This window comes from Pelecanus crispus, chromosome 1, assembly GCF_030463565.1.
Source record: "Pelecanus crispus isolate bPelCri1 chromosome 1, bPelCri1.pri, whole genome shotgun sequence".
NCBI lineage: Eukaryota > Metazoa > Chordata > Aves > Pelecaniformes > Pelecanidae > Pelecanus > Pelecanus crispus.
In genome coordinates, this window is record NC_134643.1 from 34,895,414 (window position 1) to 34,917,131 (window position 21,718).

The 21,718-nt window shown below is 40.7% G+C and overlaps 1 protein-coding gene across 1 annotated transcript in view; it reads left to right on the plus strand.

The window, feature by feature from the left end:
• TMEM117 (transmembrane protein 117) overlaps positions 1-21,718 on the plus strand; it is a 225,310-nt gene that overhangs the window by 183,584 nt on the left and 20,008 nt on the right. The window contains 2 exon segments of the mRNA XM_075727575.1: positions 11,384-11,449; positions 11,451-11,519. Coding sequence (XP_075583690.1) covers positions 11,384-11,449; positions 11,451-11,519 — 135 coding nt within the window.

A 21,718-nucleotide genomic window follows, 5' to 3' on the forward strand; every position in this document is an offset into this window, starting at 1 on the left:
GGGAGACGATTCCCTGTAGTCTGCCTGATGTCTGCTCCTTTGAATCTAGCTGTTAAGAAAGGAATCTGGGTCACAAATATGTGGCCAGAAACCTCCTTCATGTGATGCTGTACTCTATCCTTTGCATTTGTCTGTGGTGAATAACTCACCCAATGCTCTGTGAAGAATTAGGTCATTTGGGCTGAGGCAAGGAAAAGGAACATTGAAGGCCTGAGTGACTTTTGCTATTAGTCCTAGCCATGTTAGACTGTTGAACTGAAGTTTAGCAAAGAATTTGAGAAGAACTGATGGGTCTTTTCTCTCCAATATATTACTGACGAAATCTGCTAGCAAAGACAGTTTCTGAGACACTTAGTTCTCTTTAATGAGATATCTATTGCTTGAGTAATTATCATAGAGGTGACACTGTGGTGGCACTCAGAATTTATCACTGCTGTACTAGGACATTAAAGCTGCATGAAGTCCTATAGTTCAGTTTTATTTTCCAATGTCCACCACTGTTCAGTGCTCGCTGAAGTTCATGGTTAGAACAAGGAGGATAAGAAAGGGAATACTGTTTTTCTAGTAAGATTTCTGGTGCTTTCTTTTCTCTCCCTTTGCATTTTACATTTTGTTTGCTGTTTCAAAAAGATTCAAGAGAATGTATGATAAATAACTGTAATGAAAGCATGAACGAAAATACATGATGTATCAAGCCATACTGAATTTGATATTGTATGCGGGGTAGACAAACAGAGTTGTCTTCATACCAAATTATTATTAAATCATCTTTCAACTTTGAAAAATGAAGTTCTAGTACTTTGACCTTGGAGTTGCTGAATATAAGGAAGAATTTTATTTGAAACTGCCTGTCCCGGGTACTATTTCATATTTTTACAACACAAAGCAAGAGGCTCTTTTTAATTGCATTTTTGACTGATGTTTTTGTGATGGAGTTATTTATTTATTTAAACTTATTTGGACTGTGAAACCAAGTTAACATGTTTTATTTATAGTGTAGTTCTAGCATCATTGCGTTGATACTGCAATGAAGTCGAGACAGCAAGTATTAAATCACAAGTGAAGACCATTAGGATCATGATCCTTTGACTAAAGCATGCTTTAGTATTACATGTTTCTAGCAATTCTTTTTAATAATGTTCATTTTACAGATCTTTTTTCTAACTTAACAAGCTGTAGCAACAAACTGGTAAAATTAGGGAAAAAGAGAAAAAAATGCTTAGTAGTAAGCAATTTCTGTTTGAGGCTGATGCTAGTTAAGAGCACAGATGAAGTCTCATCTAAATTTTGAGTACAGGCATTTTCTGTCCCTCTGAATGGTAGCATTAATACTGTGTTTAGCAACAAGAGAAAACCAACTGAGTTTGGAAACCTATTCTCAGTGCTGTAAAAAATAATCACATAATTGTAAAGGACGGCTTTGCTTTCTCAGTATTATTATAATTTAATATTTATCTAAGCCCTATGTAGAGCATAAGAAAGAAATAAAGCATTGAGTGGCCCCTGCCCTGAAGAGCTACCTTTTTTCAGTTAGACATAGCCCAGGCAGACATGTGAAGAGGAGAACACAGACAGCTGAACTTTATACAGTCATACATGAGTGATGCTGAAGGGTACGTGCACTTTTTAGCTTTGGCTTCCATCCTGCAGCAAACCCTGGCTGCCTCCCAGCCCCACTCTCCTTCTAGTGTGCAAAGGCTCCTCCAGTCCGAGCAATTCACCAGATATTCAGGGGACGGGTATGGGAGAAAAGCACAGATGAGATACAGAGTAGAAGACAGAGACTTGTGTCGGAGATGTCAATGTGAAAGTTATGACTGCAAAAATATTAAGACAGTCTGAGAAAACAGATCATGGAGAAGGTTGCAGGACTACCACAGGACCTCATGGATAGCGTGGCTGGCTTCTGGCTCAGGCTGTATTCCTACCTCTTCTGCCAACCTCGCTGTGACACATCGCCACATCCACCCTCCTTGGAGTGAAGAAAAGGGACCCTGAGTGCCTGTTTTAGATGGCTGCTGTGTACACATCTCCACCTGATTTTAATCACTGTGTCTTTATAGTCAATGGAGAGATCGAGGTACAGTTGGGGAGCTTTTAAACATCTACAGTAGGATGATATGCAGCAGGCCCTAGAGGTGCACGTTTCTCTCCACGGAGAACAAACAGACCCAACATGACGAGTTCAGAGGAGCCATCACTTAAGCCAGACTCAAAAGAAATGTTATGAGGGTAGCATGGCTCGAGTCCAGAGCTGCAGCTCTGCAAGGATCCTGCTCAGCTATTTCCACAGCTGGTCAAAGGGCCAAAGTAGCATTTCTCTGCTAGTGTTTTATCAATGAGACTTCTTTAGAGCATGTCTGACTCTTGCAGGCAGGGTGATCTCCACTTCTCCCACTGCTGCCTGGCCACAGTTCGAAAGGAATTTGAGTTTCATTGGGTCTAGGACAGTGTGTCAGAGACAATACCCATTTTAGGTGTTTGAGAGGCAGCACAGAGGTCTCTATTCCAGGTCTGCTCGTCAGGACATTTTATCCAATGTAAATACAAACACTGATTTTTTAAAATATAGAGATTGCATGTTTTCTCACTGAGAAACAACAGATTAAGTTCAGTCCAATGCAGGTGAGCAGTCGTTCATTTTAAAGGGCATGTGCTTGCTTACAGTAAGAAACTCTACAAGTTTGTTATTTTTTCCACAGTATGGAAGTGATGACGTTAGTCATTTTCACAGTGTGTTTAATTATGCTTGCCCTGATAATTGAGATGGCAAGATGCCAACATATGTTTATTTCTGGCACCTATAGCATTCACTGCTGTATATGGGCATCATTATATTTTTAGCCTTAGTTTCAGACTGAGTGCAAGACCACACATATTAAAGCTGGATAGGAAGTCACGTAATAGAACTTTTTACTATTTTAATGAAAAATTCAAGTATTTAGTTCTCTTTCTCAAAGATGAAATGGAAAAGCTGTTAATTAAAGGAGTAAATATGAAAAATATGAAAAATGAACCCATAATCCCACATTCCAAATAACTCTATTTGAGCAAGTAGACAGTAACCCATGCAATAGCCTGTATACTGCTTTTTTGCTTTTTTGGGGTTTTTTTTTTTGGTGTCATGTTCTTAGTGACTTTGAGATTATTAAACCTTGAGTGTCCATGGGAGATGAATTGTTTCATCTCTGTGGTGTCTTTTGTGAGCATTTACAGGTTTCTCCAGACTTCTGAAAGACCATCGAGTATTTCAGCATCACTGTGGAGTTACACACTGTAGCTACCTTGCTGAGCACTTTGCAAGTCCCATGGTGTAAATTCTTGCAACTCTTATGACTTACTGCAACATTTTATCAGACAGTACAATCAGATACAATGTCTGAGTGATTTAAAAGCTACCTGAAAATAGTATTGGATTCCAAAAGGAGAATTTATTCTTCAATAAACTGAAGAAATTCTGTAGTGGCTGAGTGGAATAAACAGAAGCCAGGAAGTGCTTATGTCTAAGATTCTTTGAGAAAGCTCTTGTATGTGAATCTTTAACCAAACTGGCAAAATAATCCCATTAATACCAAATGGGAATACTCTTATAAATAAAGAGAACAGAATTTTATCCTTCTGGGTAACTTGAAAGAAATGAAGGTCAGAGAGTTAGATAATTAGCAACATGCCTTATGACTACTGCTGGATCTCTGCTTATGTAGGTATTAGGATATTAGCAGACACATTTTTTTTTTTAATAATAACCATTTTTCAAATGTATTTTTCATAATATTTTTGTATGTAAATTGCTTTAATATGTAACTGTAGATCACTCTTTGCTACTGCAGTTGAAAATCAACGTATTTAAAGGGGAGCCTGTCACTTCCTTTTTTGGTTTTGTTTTCTGCAGAATGTCTGATCTTCTGTCTTTGGTAGAGTTTTAATAAGAGAATTAGAAGGTTAACAGATTGAAGAAAATCGGTATTTAGGCTCTCCTGTGTTTTTTTCTTCTAGTTCTTCATGGTTACCTGAAAAAAAAAAATAGTTAATTTAGCTACTTTGTAATGTTAATTATGTTTTGTATATGTCATTGTTAAACAGTAACACAGAAACTTTATCAGCAAAATAGAACAGACTCTGGTCTTGTTAACAAATACATAAAGCGGGGACAGTTCCATTTATTTTCAGTTTTACACTGATGGAGAGGCTGTTTTGATTAAAATCTAGTACAATGTGTGAGCACATTAAAAAACACCACCCACAACATCAAGTGCATAGAAGAAGATACAATTTACTTGAATAGTTAAATAGATAGAGTAGAAATACGGTCTTGTCCACACAAAGTGGGTAAAGACTTGATTTTTAGAGGTTTTTTTTTTTTTTAGAAAATCTATTTAACTTTTCAAACATAACTTGATTGTGACTTCTAACTGGATTTACACTCAGTAATTCGATAAAATTAATTTACATGTATACAAACGAGAGGAGAATCCTGATTTACATTTGAAGCAGAATACACAGGTATAGTAGTTTTCCTTTGAAACAGATAAGCAAGAAATGATTTTGTGTTCATAGGCAAAGCAGGACATACAAAATAATCTGTCATTCCTGTTCAGAGTAGATCCTCTCAGCTGTACATTTAATTCACAAGTGGTTTGTGGTTTGGTTTTTTTTGTTTCCTAACAAGCAACAGCAAAAAGTGCCGATGTATAGTTTGTTCCTGAGGAAGTTACCAAACTTTGAGTGAAAATGTCCTTCTAAAAACCTCCCATTCAGCACAACAACTTCTGAAGAAGCAAGCAGTTGAATGTCAGGGTACTTTCCATCATACCTTTGCTGGGTTTTGTAACATTTGAAAACACAATAATAAAATATAAGTCAAAACCTGTGAGAAACTTCTGTATTATAGTGAAGTTAGCAACAACTTTTGCATCTTCTCTGACATTCAGGATTTCTGTATGTGAGAGGTTACTATGGTTTTTTATTTGTGTACTGCTTGCTCTTTCAAGATGGGAACCTAGCCATAAGGGCAGGTGACAGTGACATGTTGTGCAGAGGAGTCAGGATAGATGGGAATTCACCTTTCATAAAACTGACGGCAGATCCAGCTCCATTACTGGTGTCCCCAGCCATTACTATATGGCAAGGTTTTACAGGAAGGAGCTGTGTGCCCTGGACTACTTTTTCGGATATTATGTGGAGCGTTTCATTCTGCTGAGAGTACATTGCTCTTCGCTAGCAGATAGATTTTAGACATGCCCGTCAAACAGCATTACAAAAATGGGTAAGCATTTTGAACACACGCTTGTACTCAGCTAATTGTGGAATGTTTGCTGAAGAACCCTGCTGTGAGGGTTGGCTCTGCGGTACTGCACCTCCCATGACCTGCAGATCTCTGAAGGAGAAGGGGACAAGTTCAAGTGAGGTAACTTTGGGAGAAACCTTTCTGTAGCAAGTAATAGATTTTCCTTCCTGCAAAGTCTCTCACATAGGACAGACTTTCTTCTTTTGTCCTTTCTACATCCTCATCCTTCTATGGATCGTGGAAATGTTCTTTATTAGCACTGATGTAAAACATTCAAAAATAATCCTGAAAAATAAAAGTGAATTAGAAGAACCAGAAAGGAACAAATCTTGATCTACAACTTTGCTTTATTTGTACTTTCTATGAATTCAAGTGACAGACCTGAGTACATTCCTAAACAGCATTTAACCAATAAAATGGTAATGTTTCTCATGCCATTATTGGCACCATGGCATTTCTTTCTGGTGCACCAGGCACAGGTCTTCTTGCCTATCCTAGAACTGGTCCTTTTCTTGAATCTGCCTCTTCAGCTGCTACTCATGGATTTATATCTGCATTGAATTTCTCAGTCCCAAAGTGCTTTGTTTTATTTCCCTGAGAGTCAGTATCAAGTTTTTCTCCTTTATATTTTGAACACAGAACAGGAGCTCTCCTGAGTTCCACTGTCGTCCATCCCATCAGACACCTGTTTCTGCTAGCTTTCCTCTATCTTCTGTCTGTGACTGGTATCAAAGGAGCGGGTTACTTCCTGGCTATTGTGTACTGAGAGGGACAAGTTAGTGTGGTCCCAGAAATGGCCTGTTTGGCAGCTCAGGAACAAGCAGCTGGAAATGGAGTCAGCATTCCACAGCGTGAAATGTCCCTGTCCCTCTCCTGGCAGGGAAGTGAGGTTCTGAGGAACCAGCGCATGGACCCTCCACCCCTCCTTACGTTGTTGTTTTCTGTGGACAAGGCAAAGAGAATGGAAATGTACTATACTTATAGATCAGAGAATAAAATAATGCATTTGAAATCCACTGCTTTTATTTTGAAGGGAAACACCTTTTGAGTTTGATGGAAGTGCATGTTGTGTTTATGTAAAAGGGTGACGAAGGAGGAAGAGTACAGCACTGTTATGTGTAACTAAAACCCAGAAGTTTCTGTTGCAATATTTTCAAGATCCAGCTGGATATATAAATTCCTTTTGAAAATTCCTGAATCATTCCTTCACCCCCTTGCCAGAAGCCAATATAAAGTACACTTTATTTCTTCAACTTTTTCAGTTACTTTGGGACTAAGAAAAGCAAAATCATTTTCCCCTGAGAAAAGGTGAGTGTATCTTGTCCCTTACTGCACATTATATACCCTACCTTTTTAATGAGCTGTCTGGTTTTTATTGCAGTATTTTCATTCTGTGCTTGTCTAGTTTGATAACCAGCACCATCATTTTATGCTGTGGATTTTGTCAAACAAGACACGTGAAGTACAGTATTTTTAAGTACATTTTGTTCTTTATACTGGTTGCAGTTGGTTAAGTCTTACTTGGATGCATTATATTTGTCACAGGCATTACAGATGCAACTCCAGGGTTTGCTTCAGCTGCTGTAACTTGGTGTATTCGTGCTGACCTGAATCCTGTTGTGCCAATTTATACTGGCTGAGGGCTGGGCCCTTTTTTTAGCTCTGTGACTCAGTTCCTCACTTGCTGAAAAGGAACAACTGCAGCTCTTTTCTTTCACTAGTTGTCTGATTGTCTGCTTAGCCCCTAAGGTGCTCAGGGAAGGATGCTGTCTGACTTGGTACAGCTTCTAGCATAATCAGGCACCAGTCCCAGCTGGAGCCTCTTGGCTCTGAGATGACTACACACAAAATGAATTAGCTGAAAAAGCTTCTCATTTGTCACAGTCTTTCCCTTTTACCCTGACAATGGGTATGTGCCATACATGTGACACTGAGGCCCTTCTTTTGCAGTGCAGGTATTTGCCTGACATAATGAAGCAGTTCTCCAAAAGCAGACCTAGCATTTTCACACACTGCTCCCTGAAACCACCATATCCAGCCCAAATGCACAAAACCCTGTGGAATTCTAGGAACAAGAAGAGCTGGAAATTGTTTGCAAGTGTTTCACGGGACTATTTTCATGTTCAGTTGCAAGGAGAGTCTTTTCACAGATTCTGCTACAATCAGTGTGTGATAGGCTTTGCTGTTGTGGGATGTATGTCTGATGAGTGCTGTATTCCTTAAGATTACATTGCAGTGATATATGTTGATATAACAGTAATGGTGACGTTCAGATAATTTCAACTCTCCACAGCAATGCTCTGGAATATATTATTTGATTGTAGAAATCTGCTTTGTAATGAGTGTTGTTACACAGGGTTTTATCTAAAAATGAAAAATCTGAGATGAGCCTGAACTGGTTCAGCTGTTTTCCAAGTGACAGAATTGCATGCAATTTGTAAATGCAATGATGTGAGTTTAAAAAAGAAAGATAAACCCCAGTTTGCCATCACTAGATAGAGTGTTGTCTTAAGACAAGTTTTGCGCCTATCCATATCTTACATTTAGCTACATGGCATACTGAATTTACAGGACGTAGTGACAAGTTGTACCTGGGCATACAGATCCACCTAGCAACAGTACTGAGTTCAAGTAAGTTCCCCTGTACTCGGCACTGGTGAGGCTGCACCTGGAATACTGTGTCCAGTTTTGGGCCCCTCACTACAAGAAAGACATTGAGGTGCTGGAGCGTGTTCAGAGAAGGGCACCAAGGCTGGTGAAGGGTCTGGAGCACAGGCCTTATGAGGAGCGGCTGAGGGAACTGGGGTTGTTTAGTCTGGAGAAGAGGAGGCTGAGGGGAGACCTTATTGTTCTCTACAACTACCTGAAAGGAGGTTGTAGTGAGGTGGGTGTTGGTCTCTTCTCCCAAGTAACAAGTGATAGGATGAGAGGAAATGGCCTCAAGCTGCGCCAGGGGAGGTTTAGGCTGGAAATTAGGAGAAATTTCTTCACGGAAAGGGTAGTCAAGAATTGGAACAGGCTTCCCAGAGAGGTGGTGGAGTCACCATCCGTGGAAGTGTTCAAAAAACGGGTAGATGTGGCACTTTGGGACATGGTTTAGTCTAGTCTACCCTTGATTGGTTTAGTGTGGACTTGGTAGTGTAGGTTACTGGTTGGACTGGATGATCTTAAAGGTCTTTTCCAACCTAAACGATTCTATGATTCTATGATTCTAAGGAGCAAAACCAGCTTGGTTGCTCTTAATCGAACCTTAGAGGGGAACAGAAACAAGAATATGCATGATATTGCTGGTCTAACTGTATTACTTCAGCAAAGCTGATTGAATGGCATTTGTGTATACTTCCTTGGAAAGTTTGAAGCCTGTTATATGAGACATTAACAAAAAGGCATGCTTACCTTTATTGCGTTTGAGTTGTTCTAACATGCTATAAAGCTGCTGCTTTTCTTTGTATAACAAAAGGGACATGTAGTTAGTCACTGAGTGTCTTGAGATCCTGAGTACATTAGATACTTTTGCATCTGTTAGAATCAGACTTCACTGAACCCATCAATAACTAATTCATTCTCACATGTATAGAGGAGGGGAAGTATTCCCTAGTGCTTTTAGTGATCTGAAATTACATTTGCAATGGTTTCTGATTTTGAACTAACATTTAATTACTCAGCTGTATTGTGTTTGGCATCATGTCCCTGTAGGTCATAGGTGTTGTGTAAGTGTGGCCTTAAGTCAGCCAGGCTTCTAGTCTCCTACAGGTCAGAAGCTAAAAAGTTTCTCTTTTCTGGAATCTGACCGTGTTTGCCTGCCCATCCTGTAATGCTCATTAGGGAGAGGAGATTCCCCAGCATAACACTTACTAGATCTGACAGATAGACTGGGGACCAGCATTGCATGACACAGTGTGAATCTGTGTTTCCCACAGGACCAGCAAAGCAACTAAATCAACGTGCCTATAGAGTCTCCCAAATAGTCTCAGTAGTGCGTTGCAGCTGACTTCGGACTGTACTATGTGTCGGCTGGTCCCCAAATAATTAACCTCTATCTCTTCCGAGTACCTAGATAGTATTTGCAATATAATTTTTCATTAAGATTCCTTAGAGTCCTGCATGACTCGGGTGCATTAACACATTGTCGCTATTGTTGAAATGGTACAAACAGGGACAAAAAACGATGTTAATCAAACCGGGAAAGAGCTAGATTTTTCACCTCCCTCCCCCAACACTTGTTCGATTGCTGCAGTAGCCAGTAATGCTGAACATGCTTTGATACGTCTGATGCCAGAACGACGCAGCCTCAGGTAGTATGCGACGAGTACAGCTGGCTCCCTATGCCTTCATCTTCCACTTCGTTACTAGGGCCGGCAGCTGCAGGCGTGGAGGGGACTATTCATTATCAACCACTGCAAGGTGGAGCTGTCAGGGCCTCTGAACCAGGCACCGAATCCATTTCTCCCTAGATGAAGGCAAATTAAAGAGCCCCTTTCAGGACTGGCTCTGAGCAAGGCAGTCTATGTCCTGCCATGCAGGGTAGCACAGCAGCAGGGAAAAGGACTTGAAACTGCCCTGATCCTCTGAAATTGTCTCCCTCCGTCCAGCAACGCTCTACGGTGCACCAGTGACACAGAGGTAGGCACAGAGCAAAGGCAGATGCTGGTGGTGGAGCCCCACTCCCAGGATGAAGTACTCATGTGGCTTCAGTGACCCAAACCTGGCGGAGCCGCTTTTCTGCTACGGCCAGCCAAATTTGGCTTGCACCTTCAAGAAGCTTTTATTCTGTCCTGGCCAGCTCTGTTTCCATCTCTTCTTCAACAGCCGTAGAAGCCTATGGAGCACTGCATTTCCCAGTGCGTTTGTGGGTTGCATCCTGTTGTGGTTTAGCCCCAGCCCGCAACTGAGCACCACGCAGCCGCTCGCTCACTCCCCCTTGCCCCAGTGGGATGGGGGAGAGAATCGGAGGAGTAAGAGTGAGAAACACTCCTGGGTTGAGATAAGAACAGTTTAATAATTGAAATAAAGTAAAATAGTAATGATAATAATAACAATATAATAATAATAATAATAATATACAAAGCAAGTGATGCACAATGCAATGGCTCACCACCCACCAACCGATACCCAGACAGTTCCCAAGCAGCGATCGCTGCTCCCCGGCCAACCCCCCCCAGTTTATATACTGAGCATGACGTCATATGGTATGGAATAGCCCTTTGGTCAGTTTGGATCAACTATTCTGGCTGTGCCCCCTCCCAGTTCCTTGTGTACCTGGCAGAGCATGGGAAGCTGAAAAGTCCTTGCCTAGCATAAGCAGTACTTAGCAACAACTAAACCATCAGTGTGTTATCAACATTCTTCTCCTACTAAATCCAAAAGACAGCACTATGCCTGCTACTAAGAAGAAAATTAACTCTATCCCAGCCGAAACCAGGACACACGCCCACCAGCATCAATTACATGATACAGTACTCCAGAAGACTGCAGCATAGCTGTTCTGGCTGGTACTGGTCATTTTGGGCTGTGAATTTATTTCCTCTTTCAGGAGGGACTTTGTAGCTCTTCCTTTCATACAAAACTAGCTTCGGTTTCACTCTCCATCAATTCTCAGTGAGCTCTGCTATGATGTTGTTTCCCACATCACGTACCACATGAGGAATTAAATGATGGAAACTTGTGGCTAGGTAATCCATTTTATCGCCTTTAGATGAAAATGAGAAAACAGTGTACATCTCTTTCTAATGTATCTCGCTATGGATTTAAGGATATAATCCTATAATCCTCCTTGGACGGCTCTTTGCTTTTAGTTTCTTTCAGGTGGTCTTTGGGCTTGACTATATACAATGTGCAGCACGCATTAGGTTTATAATGAAATTTCATCCCACTTCAGAACTGTGTGCCCAAAGTGGAGAAACAAACAATCCTCAACAGCAGCAGTCACCCCATGTACAGCATACAATCTATTCAGGAGTAGGTGGCAGAAAAGAAGTGATTAAGGGATCTGCTTTATCAGGCAGCTAGAGTTAGAGGAAACCAAAGGGACTGTTGTCTCATCTCAAGTGCGCAAGTGTACTTTTTGATGGCCCTGACTTGGCCTGGTTTCTGCAGAATGTGTGTTGGAGAAGGCTGCTCAGACTGTCCAGGCTGTGCCCCGCAGCATTTCTGAAGGCAGCCTGCTTGGTGCCACACCAGCCTCCTGCAGCTGCCACCTCCCAGGCAAGAGCTGCAGCATATTCTCTTGGCTGCAAGTTGGTACTTTTGTCCTGACCTTAAGTTGCGAAGCAACAGCTACATCTTCTGATTGAATGTTTAATACCCTTGGGGATGTTTCTGGCATCTGGGCCAAACAATTACTGCACTAATCTAAATTATACAAACTCCTACTATTCCTCAAGGTCAGGCTGCAAAGATTTGCATATCTGGACAAAGTGTTCCAAATACAGGGGATGAGAGAAAGAAAAGCATCACACAAACAAGCCTAATATCAGAAATGAGCGGTGATGATTTAAGCAACACAAATACAGTTACACATAAAAGATGGTGTTAAAAATGAGACAGCACTACTGAGGCTGCAGAGTCATGCATTCAGAAGTTAGGAGGATGCCAGAATTAAGGTCCCCGGTATAAACTTTTCACCCCTGTTGTGTGTATGCATTATGATACAATCTTTAATTACCTATTCACATCCCATTTTTCCACAGGACCTCTGTCTCAGCGTGTGGCCCCAGGCCTTACTTACTGCACACTATTGAAACCTTGATATGAAGATGAAATCCTTCATTTCCTCGTGGGCTTTTTTGTGACAGTCATTGCTGTACTTCCTAAGGGCTTTTCAAGCACTAATGTATTTATCTTCACAATAGCCTTCACAATAGGGGTATTATTGTCCATTGTTGTCCACATTTTATACTGAGGCACAAAGAATTAAAGTCAAAGGGTCTCTAATTTGAGATGTCTGAGGGCATTATGAAAATGTATATTATTAGCCATCTTTTAGCTGAGCAGTTACCTGATTGTGGGAGGAGGGTCTAGCATATTATTTCATTAGGAGCAGAGCGCGCCACATATTTACTTGATGTAATCTTATATATTATTATACCAACAGCCCTATTTCCCTTGTAGAACTCAAATGATTGTAAAAGCAGTTTCTTTGCTTGTTTTGAGTGATGGCTATAACTGTGTCATATATTTAGCTCCATAAAAAAGACGGGTTACTTTTTACGCTGGTCTTAAAGGAGTACAGGGCAGTCCTATCTGGGTAGTGCTATGCACTACAGGACTCTTGCTATCCCTACGGATATTTTGTCAGCCCTTTCTCTTCTCCCCAGTGGCAATATATTCAGATCCAGCTCTCATTGATTTCAATACCCGCCGTGGGCACTTGTCACTTGAACAAATCTAAGCTTAGGTGGGATGTGGAGGCAATCACACAGGAAAAAATAAATGGCAGACAAATTATAACTGCTTGGGAATCGTTTGGTTTTAGAAATTCACTTAGCATCTCACAGGCATGTCATGGCAGAGTTGGCTCGATTCAGTTCCTCCTGGCAGCAGTGACCCCATAACAGAAGGTAAATGTTTTCACATCTGCTGCTGTCTCTTGCATTTACACCCTTCTTCCCACACACCTTCCAGCTTGTGCAGCAGATGCAGAGTGCAAGAGAACTGCAAGGGTCTCTGTCACTATATATTCCCACTTCACAATCACAAGTTAGATCCTCTTTAATGAAAAAGGGTCATGTCCTCTGTAACAAACCATGTGTGATCATGTAACTAAGGAAGGATTGTACCATGCATACGCACACGGTACCGATAACCTTAGCCTGATGTCTCCTAGTTCATGAGTCTTCACCGTTGAAACCTCCAGACAGTTCCCTCAGTGCAGGACTTTCTGCATGCATATATCCTTTAGTTTTTACAAGAAGATAGCAACCTCAAAATCAAAAGTCTGCCGTATGAATCTGATGTGTCTTATCAGGGTACTGGAACTGTGAGCTCCCCTGCACGAATGTTTGCCGTGTGAGCTACCTGCTAATAGAAGCGTGCGTTTTTTCTTCCAGTGAGCCACTTCAGAAGGAAGAGCAGACACGTACTTTGCCTCTGGGCTTCACATCTGCTTGTTAACAACAGAGGGTGGTGATAACTGGAGTCATGGTGACCAGTCCAAACTCCAGAGCCAAAGAGACACTGACGCTTTCTGACCATTTCCCCAAACTTGGCTTTTTCCTTCCTGTCACTTCCAAACCCTCTCTTCCTGTCTCTGTCTCTGCCCCCATCCTGGGTCCTCCTCATCCCTGGTTCTGTGATATATCCCATTACTTTTATCCAATTCCAGTTTTCAGTCTTTGAGTCTCTCATTTCTACTCTCCACATCCAGTGAATCCTCATCATCCACCCTGAGCCTGCTGTCCAAATCAAAATCTCTTCTTTTCTCCCTTCCCTCTCTCCCCAGGTCAGTCCCTTTTCCTTAGCCAGCCAGTCCCAACCCCCTGCTCCCATCCCCACCATCCTTTCTAACACTCCACCCTCTTGCCCTGATTCAAGTCTCTCCCCTCCTCCCGCTCCTTTTGTGTAGCCTATTCTGATTTTCCTATCAAACCGTTCTCGCTCTGCTCTTGTTCCCCTTCACAGCATGGCCCAGGTGGACACAGCGTTCATTTAACCATGTGGCTGCACACGGATATGCCAAGCCTTCTGCTCGGCCTCTTAGAGAGGGCTGGTGGGGAGGGAGGAGGACAGGGCTTGGGCCACTGCATCCCTGCTAGACTCAGACCCAGAGCCGGGAGCCCTCCTGCCCCCATCTTCCTTCAGCTCCAGGTGCCTGGCTCCATCTGCACGCACAGTAATTGGGATCAGTAATTACAGGAAAGCTGGCTCTCTGTCCCTCAGCTGCTGTGCGGGGCAGCTCAGTCCCTGTTTGAGAGCAGCTCAGAGTCCTGCCAGCAATAGCAATGGGGGTGGGAGGCAAAAGGGGAATGGAGGATGCTCTGTCTCTCTTCTGAGAATGGCAGTTTCATAGTCTAATGAACTCCAGGAGCTGAGAGATGCTTTGGCATGCTGAGTGATGCACAGTTTGTAAAGAACTTATTTCTGAACCTTTAGCTAAATTCTTGCAAGTATGAAAATTACTGACTTTTCCAAGGTACCTTAAACTCTTCCAGTTTGGGGCAGATATTCACAGGGAAGCCAAAAGGCACATCTTTGACACAAAGTTACTCACTTGCTAAACTGTACAGCTGTGCTTCAAAGCATGAGGCATTTCTACAAAGCAAAGCAGCTTATTTTCCCCTTGGTCTTGCTCTCAGAAGTGTTTGAATGGTGCTGGTTGAAAATGTCAAAACCCTAAAACAGAAACATAGAACCAAACAGAAGAAAAACCAGCCTGAGGCAGACACCTGGCATGGGCTGTGTTCAACCCAAGCGGTTACATTTGGAAAAGTTATAAGCAAATGAAGTCAGTATGATGTACACAGGCACAGTTGAACAGTAAGCAGCAGTGCTGTGCTTTCTGTCTGTTCTATATGGCACCTGCCATGGTGGTAACTAGGTGCCCTTGTGGTATGAGTTTTATGAATTCCTCTAGTGCCATTTCAATAGCAAAATAAACCCAAAAAAGCTCTCTTCTCATAGTGCAAACAGTTTGTTGCATTTCTTTCTTTTGCACTTATAAAACTGTACCTAAGGACTGAGAAGGGCAAAAATCACCAGGGTTTCCCATACGGAGTTTTCTCGCTCTGTCATTCTGTGGTTGGGAGGGGTCTGGAAGGAAGAACAGCCTCTGCCCCCTTCACCTGCTGAATTTCAGATCGACAGAGCTGAGGCTCTTCCCAGCTCTACAGGACTGTGCTCCAGCATCCTGGCTCCGTTTTTAGCCTTCACTCAGACAGTGGCTCCAAATTGACGCAACTGTATTAATTTGCAGGCAAAATGCCTAGTTCATACTGGTGATGCTTAGAGTCTCAGCAGAGTTGTTAGATAGCCACTTCCATGTAATCATTTCTCAACCTCATTTTCATATTAATTTTTATAGCAATAACACTCTTGCTTTTCCTTTACATAGCACTTGTAAGTATAAGCAACTTTGAACACTGAAAAGATCTGAAAAATAAAAGTTTTCGTTCCCCATACAGAGCTGGTCCATAAATTTCCACAGTGCGTCCCAATGCAAATATACACAGTTATGATGTTTCTTCTATAAAGAATGCCTCAGTGAGTATTGCTGAAGGGACTACCTGTCAGGATAATATTATCCATCAAATTATTTACTCTATCATATTACCAGTATTCTTAGTTTATAAGATGCAGATTGCTATTGGAAATGCAGAAAAGTAGTGAGAGTCTTAAAAAGATAATAGTTAAACTACAGATTCCCTTGGGGATGGGATAACCATGTCTGTATAGCCACACAGAACCGTACTGGCGCACAGGCTAGATGGGTCTGCAGGTTGTATAAGAAAATTAAATAAAATTATTAATATATTTTATACGGAAATTATAGATTTGTATAACATTAAAGTCAGAATGAGAACATGAACTCAGTTTTCCTTAGTGATCTAGTTCTAAAAGGTAACACATTCTGGTAGAAATCCTTATGCCGAGTCATACTCATAAAAAGAAAAATTCAGAGAGCAGATAACTCTATGTCACCAAATTTAGTGAAAGCTTTTGGTGTTGTTTTCAGGGAAGTAGAATGTTGTCATTAGTGTCAATTAAGTAGCGAGCCTTGGATAACTCTGTTTTTTGTCAAAGAAACTGTTTCATGAGGCTTTGCTTTTTTTTATTAACATAGGGATTTCTGTGTATTTAGTAAGGATTCATAGAAAACAAGGCTTTAGAATTAGGTGTGAGACAGTATATTCTGGAACTGTATATGTTTATCAAGAAGAAATAGTACTGCTTGCTTCTTAAATGGTTACTACAAAATATACAAGAGTAGCATGAGTGATATTATCCTTGTATTTTCACTCAGCATTTAAAGCAAGAAGTTTGGCAGCTGACTGTAGGAAAACTCAGAGGAGAAGTTAGGAAATGCAAATAAAATGAGAGGGGGAAAAGTCATGAACATTTTAGGAAGGAGCAGTTAATTCCTACCTATTTCATGAACTTGTTATTTTGAGTTTCTTATGAAGGGTCTGGTCACTCTAAGTAATTGGCAAGGAGCAGTCAATGCTTTGACCAACCTTTATATTGATCAAGAATACAAGAAGATAGGGAAATGTTATGATGAGTTTTTGTCCTCAAGCCTCGTGCATCCCCTGTGCTGTGTAACTATAGATAGGAGCTTCTAATCTTCCACAATGCTCACTGAGCCATGATTAAAAAAATTTCTGTTCTGGTCAGTGTTTTTGTAGCCCAGATCAGGGGAGTCTGTCTTTTGCAAATATCTGTGATTTGCAGTGGAAAGACTATGACATGGCGCTCTCAGATCCTTTCAGCATCTGCAAGGTCTAGCAAGGTCTTTGCCAAAGTACATTAGCAAATGTTATTTTATTAATAACTCAGCTTTTGAATTTTTGCTTGTAGAAGCCAGTGAAATTGCTTTTAGGCCAGACCAGAACATTTGGCCAACCTCTGCTGTCAGGCATGCTGATGCGGACCAATAGCCCAGTGGTCTTTAATTCCTAAATAGTACATTGCTGTAATAATAACCTGTGGTGTGGGTCTAAATTGCTTTCCTGCATTATACCTCTCCACCTCTGATTATAGATTTTTTTGAAATTGCAGTAATACTTCTTATAATCTGGTTTGTTCATATTTCTTTCACACTTGCATGCTTTGCAGCCATGCTTTGTACATGCAAACTGGACTGAGTCTGAGCAGACAGGAGAGCAATAGTCTCTGTTTTCTTTCAAAAACATGGCAGCAAGCATATTGCTCTCTGGGCTCTAAGTGGATTTATATATTTAACAGCAGAAGTGCCTGGCCAATAATCATCACATGGTAGGTAGCAGTGCTACAGACCAGCATGCCCCTAAATATATTTTGTAGTGCATTTCTCATATACCTGAACTGCTACATTTAAGTGTGCGTTTTTTATCTAGTCATTATTTTGGTAAATGTAGATTGCTCAGGACCCTCCAATGTCTAATTATATGTTTGAATGAGCACAGCAACTTCACTAGCAGACATTTGTTCTGTAGACATGCTAGGAGAATTATAATTGATGCCTTTTTTATCACTGAATAAAAAAAGATAAAAGTGCTGCTATAAACTGGAAGTTGAAATAAATTATGTAAAATACATAATTCACATAATGATTGTCCCTTTATAAATGTTCATATTAAGTAACCATATCATTTGGGATAATTCCTCCTTGAGGAATGCTGTGAAAGAACAGCTCATTCATTATCTTGACTTGGTGAATTGCTGTAAAACAGCTCCTCTGATGAGAAAATTGATTTAGCATTTCTTTAAACAATTGAAAATAATGCTTGAATCTGTATTTTCCTGTCCAGAAAGTTTCAGTAACTGTCTACATTGTATGGCTTTGACTAGTTAAACTGGAGCTTCCCCAAAACCACATGCATCTGCCTCTCTTCTACATGCATATACACATGCAGAAGCTTGCTTTAAAACCCCACTTGGTCTATTAATCACACTGAGAGAGTAATCACTCAGCTCCTGTAATGTAGCTCCCTTTATTCATTGATGCCAGTAATTAAAAGTTTTGGAGTCATACTTGGAAGTTTGGAAACCACACATTTATCTACAGGCAGCATACTGCATCTGCTTACTGCCCTCGTAACATCATCTCTGAGAGCAGGCAACATGTCATTTCCCAAAACTTTTGTCACAAAAGTTCTTAAAATTAAAAATATGAACTACTGAATTAAGTCTGTGACTTGTAGATGTTAAGGAGAAAGTTATGGAAGAAAATACAATAAGGGGAAAAGCACTTAAGTACTATTGTTAGTGGCAAAGATTGTGGAGATGTAAGGTTATGTGGGTAGGTGAAAGAGAGTCAAATTTCTGAAACAACAGATGGTGGAAGAGACCTCCAAAAAGAGGGGCTCATGGGGTACTTACAATAGACCCCAGAGAAAATTCTCTGTGGAAGGAAATTAGCAAGTTGTTTTCCAAAAGTAGCATTGGCAGAGAGGGGGAAAAGGGATTTCTTGCAGATCAGAAGCAAAGACTGCATAGAAGGGTTGCAGGAGGGCATCTTTCGGAAGGGTCTGTTGGTTTGGATAAGCTCCTGCCAAGTGCTGTATATATGGTTTCTTATCTACACTGAATTTCCAAACCTTTTGAGGTTGTCCACCCTGTCTCATCTGTCATTTTTTTAAAATTATAATTCAGCCTTTCCTTGTGATCAGCATAGTTGCTATATTTAGATTAAAATCTCAATCTCACTAGGGGAACACTTTAATTCATTCAAGGCACAGCACAAGCTTCTGATTTTGTCTCTGAGATTCAAAAAGACACCTTAACAACATTCTCTCTGCTCCCAAAGATTTTGATGGGAACAGTTTTGAAATTCAAACCAAACAGTTGTGTTTGTCAAGACCAGGGTGAGTCTGTGCAATTAGAACTTGGTTCACTGTGTTTTTGGCAAGTTCTCCCAGGAGGTTTCTAAACATTGAAATCCTTTTAGGATGAAGTTCACATTTTCTGTATGTGCTTGGCAAAGGGAGATATATAGCTCTGGTATAAAGAGCTGAAATTGCATTTTTCCTTTCTCACACTTAGAAGTGAGCTTTTGCATTGGGGTCAGAGAGGAGGCTGTAGAGAAGAGTTATCTCCCCTAATTTTTATTCACATTGGAGGCTATATTTTTGGGTTTATGATTTTGCTCATTCTTTAAGGCATGTAATTTATGTATGCTTAACATACAGAGACTACTGGCAGCATTTCCCCAAGGGATGAGAAAATGAATGGATTTTTGGAGGGGGGGGGCAGATGGGAAGGGGAGAGCTTAAGTAAATAATTTCTGCAACTATTAAGTGACATACACTCTCTGTAATAAGAGGGTATTTCATGTCACTGAACTGCAGTGAATGACTAATGTAATGCTGTGGTCTATATAGAAGATGCAGTATAATAATCCAAGCAGCACACTAGTTTTATGTAGCCTCTTGTTATGACTGAAAATAATAAAACTAATAGACCTGTACCTACGTAGGGAGACTATTGTTTTCTTATTTTTCTCAAAGTCCCTTTAGCCAAATGGTGTACAATACAATGCAATGATATCTTACGACAAAGATCTTACAGTGGATCTTAGCAACTGGATTTTCCTATAATTTTGCTTCTGTGTGCTGATGAAGATGAGTATGTTTGCTGTCTGCTTCAGTAAATTGTTTTGTAATTAAAGAATATCTTCTTTCAGAAACTGGGAAGCTATTTAATACAATAGAATAATACAGTTCGAATTTAATACACTTGTAAAAACACACCGCACACCACTCTGAGGCCTTGATCCAGTGCTGAGTTCTGTACTCAGCAGAAGTCGTCCCAGATGGGACCGCTACCAGTGTGAGAATCTCTCATTTTATCTTTCACGGTCTCTTGAGTTAGACTGGGGGGACACCTTTGTGTTCTTATCCCTTTTTCCTTATCTAGATGGTTGGTGAAGATCCAGTTGCTGTTCAGCACCTTGGTCTCTGCGGGGACACTGCAAGGCAGAAAACCCTCTGGGCACCACAAGCTGCTGAGGACTCTGAGCTGGCAGTTTTAGTTCTCTGGTCAAACATAGTTTCCTGAGTCTTGTTACTGAATTTAGCACTGTATCTCATGCACCGTATTTCACAGCAACACAGTTAAGAAGGCTCTTCCCTTTTGTTTTCACGGGTTGGTACTCTCCAGGAACTTTTCCATCCATTTCTATCAGAAGAGTGGGTCATTCCATTCAAATTCTGTTGAAATAGGTAATGATTTGCACTGAATTTTAATTTCAGGGGACGAAGGGAGGTGCTCCCATTTGATGAGGCTGCACCTCACCAGAGCAGCTCGGTGAGCATTCTGCTGTTTAGCTTCCTGACCTGGTGAGGGAGTCAAGAGAAACTGTCTTATAAGATTATTAAAATTATTGTGATTCATGGAAAAAAGTAGGTAGATCATGACAAACACAGAGAAGGTATTGAGAGGTCATTAGACCAGCCATTGAAGCTCAGGACCCCTAAATGCCGATGGCTACAAGGAAGCTAGCTGTGTGCTAGTTCCCATCCTGGTGAATGGCAATCTAACCCACACAATAAATGTTAGAGACTGATTTGGCAGCACGTATAATGCAAATAAGAATGGACAAAATAAACACCCATATAACATATATCCATTTTCACTTGTATTCTAGATTGTTGATGACAGTTTCAAAACACGTTCGAGATACTGATATGCAAGCAAAGCTGATTTTATTTTTACATGCACACCTTCTAAGTTTTATGTGTTTCCTTACATCCTCTTTTGCTACCCAGATGTGTTTACATAATGGCTATGCAAACATAATGCATGCATTTCCTACTGCCACCACAACTGATACCAAACAAGGCGCTGTTACTTCTGGCACAGATGTGCCTAATGGCCACAGCACAGCTTTTGAAGATAAATCTGGGGGTAGAGGGGGAGAGTGGAGGAGGAGTTCAGGAATGGGATGTATTGCCTTCAGGAAATGAAGGCAATTTGTTCTAAGTACACTATGCTGCCACTGCAAATCCTGTTAGCAGACTAAAACTCAGGACACAGAAAATTATTTTAACTTCAACTAAAAAACAAGAGAGGGAGCTGGGAAGACTAAATATATTCCATATTGCTCTTGTCCCTGAAACAAAAACTTCGGTGCAGATAGCCACATTTGCGAAGTCAGCCTTTCTTCTTTCAACATTTGCACACAGTTTCCTTTTTCTTTCCTTATATATTAAAACTGGTATATTAATTAGCACAAGTAATGAGGAGGAAAATAATTTTGGAAAAGAGTTATTACTGATTTTTTTAAAGGAAAGGGAATTTGCACTGACTGGTTTGCAAACCCTACATTTAAATATGAGACGCATTTCTCCATGTGTTCCATATGCATCCGGTGTTTTTACTTTCTGTCATCTTCTTAAGCTCTATTAATTTTCTCAGTATCAGTCAAATGCAGCATGTAATCCTGCTTTTTCCTTCAATAGAAAATTAATATTACTGTTTCACTACCTTAATCACAGCAAGTTGAACCCTGCACAAGCACATTGTAATTTACCGTTACATCTAAACCAAAACAAGTTGGATGAAAGTTTCAAACTGAGACCATTGGTCCAAACCTGCCACTTCAGATCATGCTTAATACCAAAGGGCAACTTTACAGTTTTGTTTGTAACTGGCCCCAAATTTCCTCAGAACGGGTGATGGTAAAACTCTTCAGAGCACGTGTGATCTGAAGGATTTTTGTCCAGAACAGAACAGCTCCTCAGTCATCCATTACTAACGTAGAGGCAGCTGATTTACTTTCCATCTACAGTGAGCAAC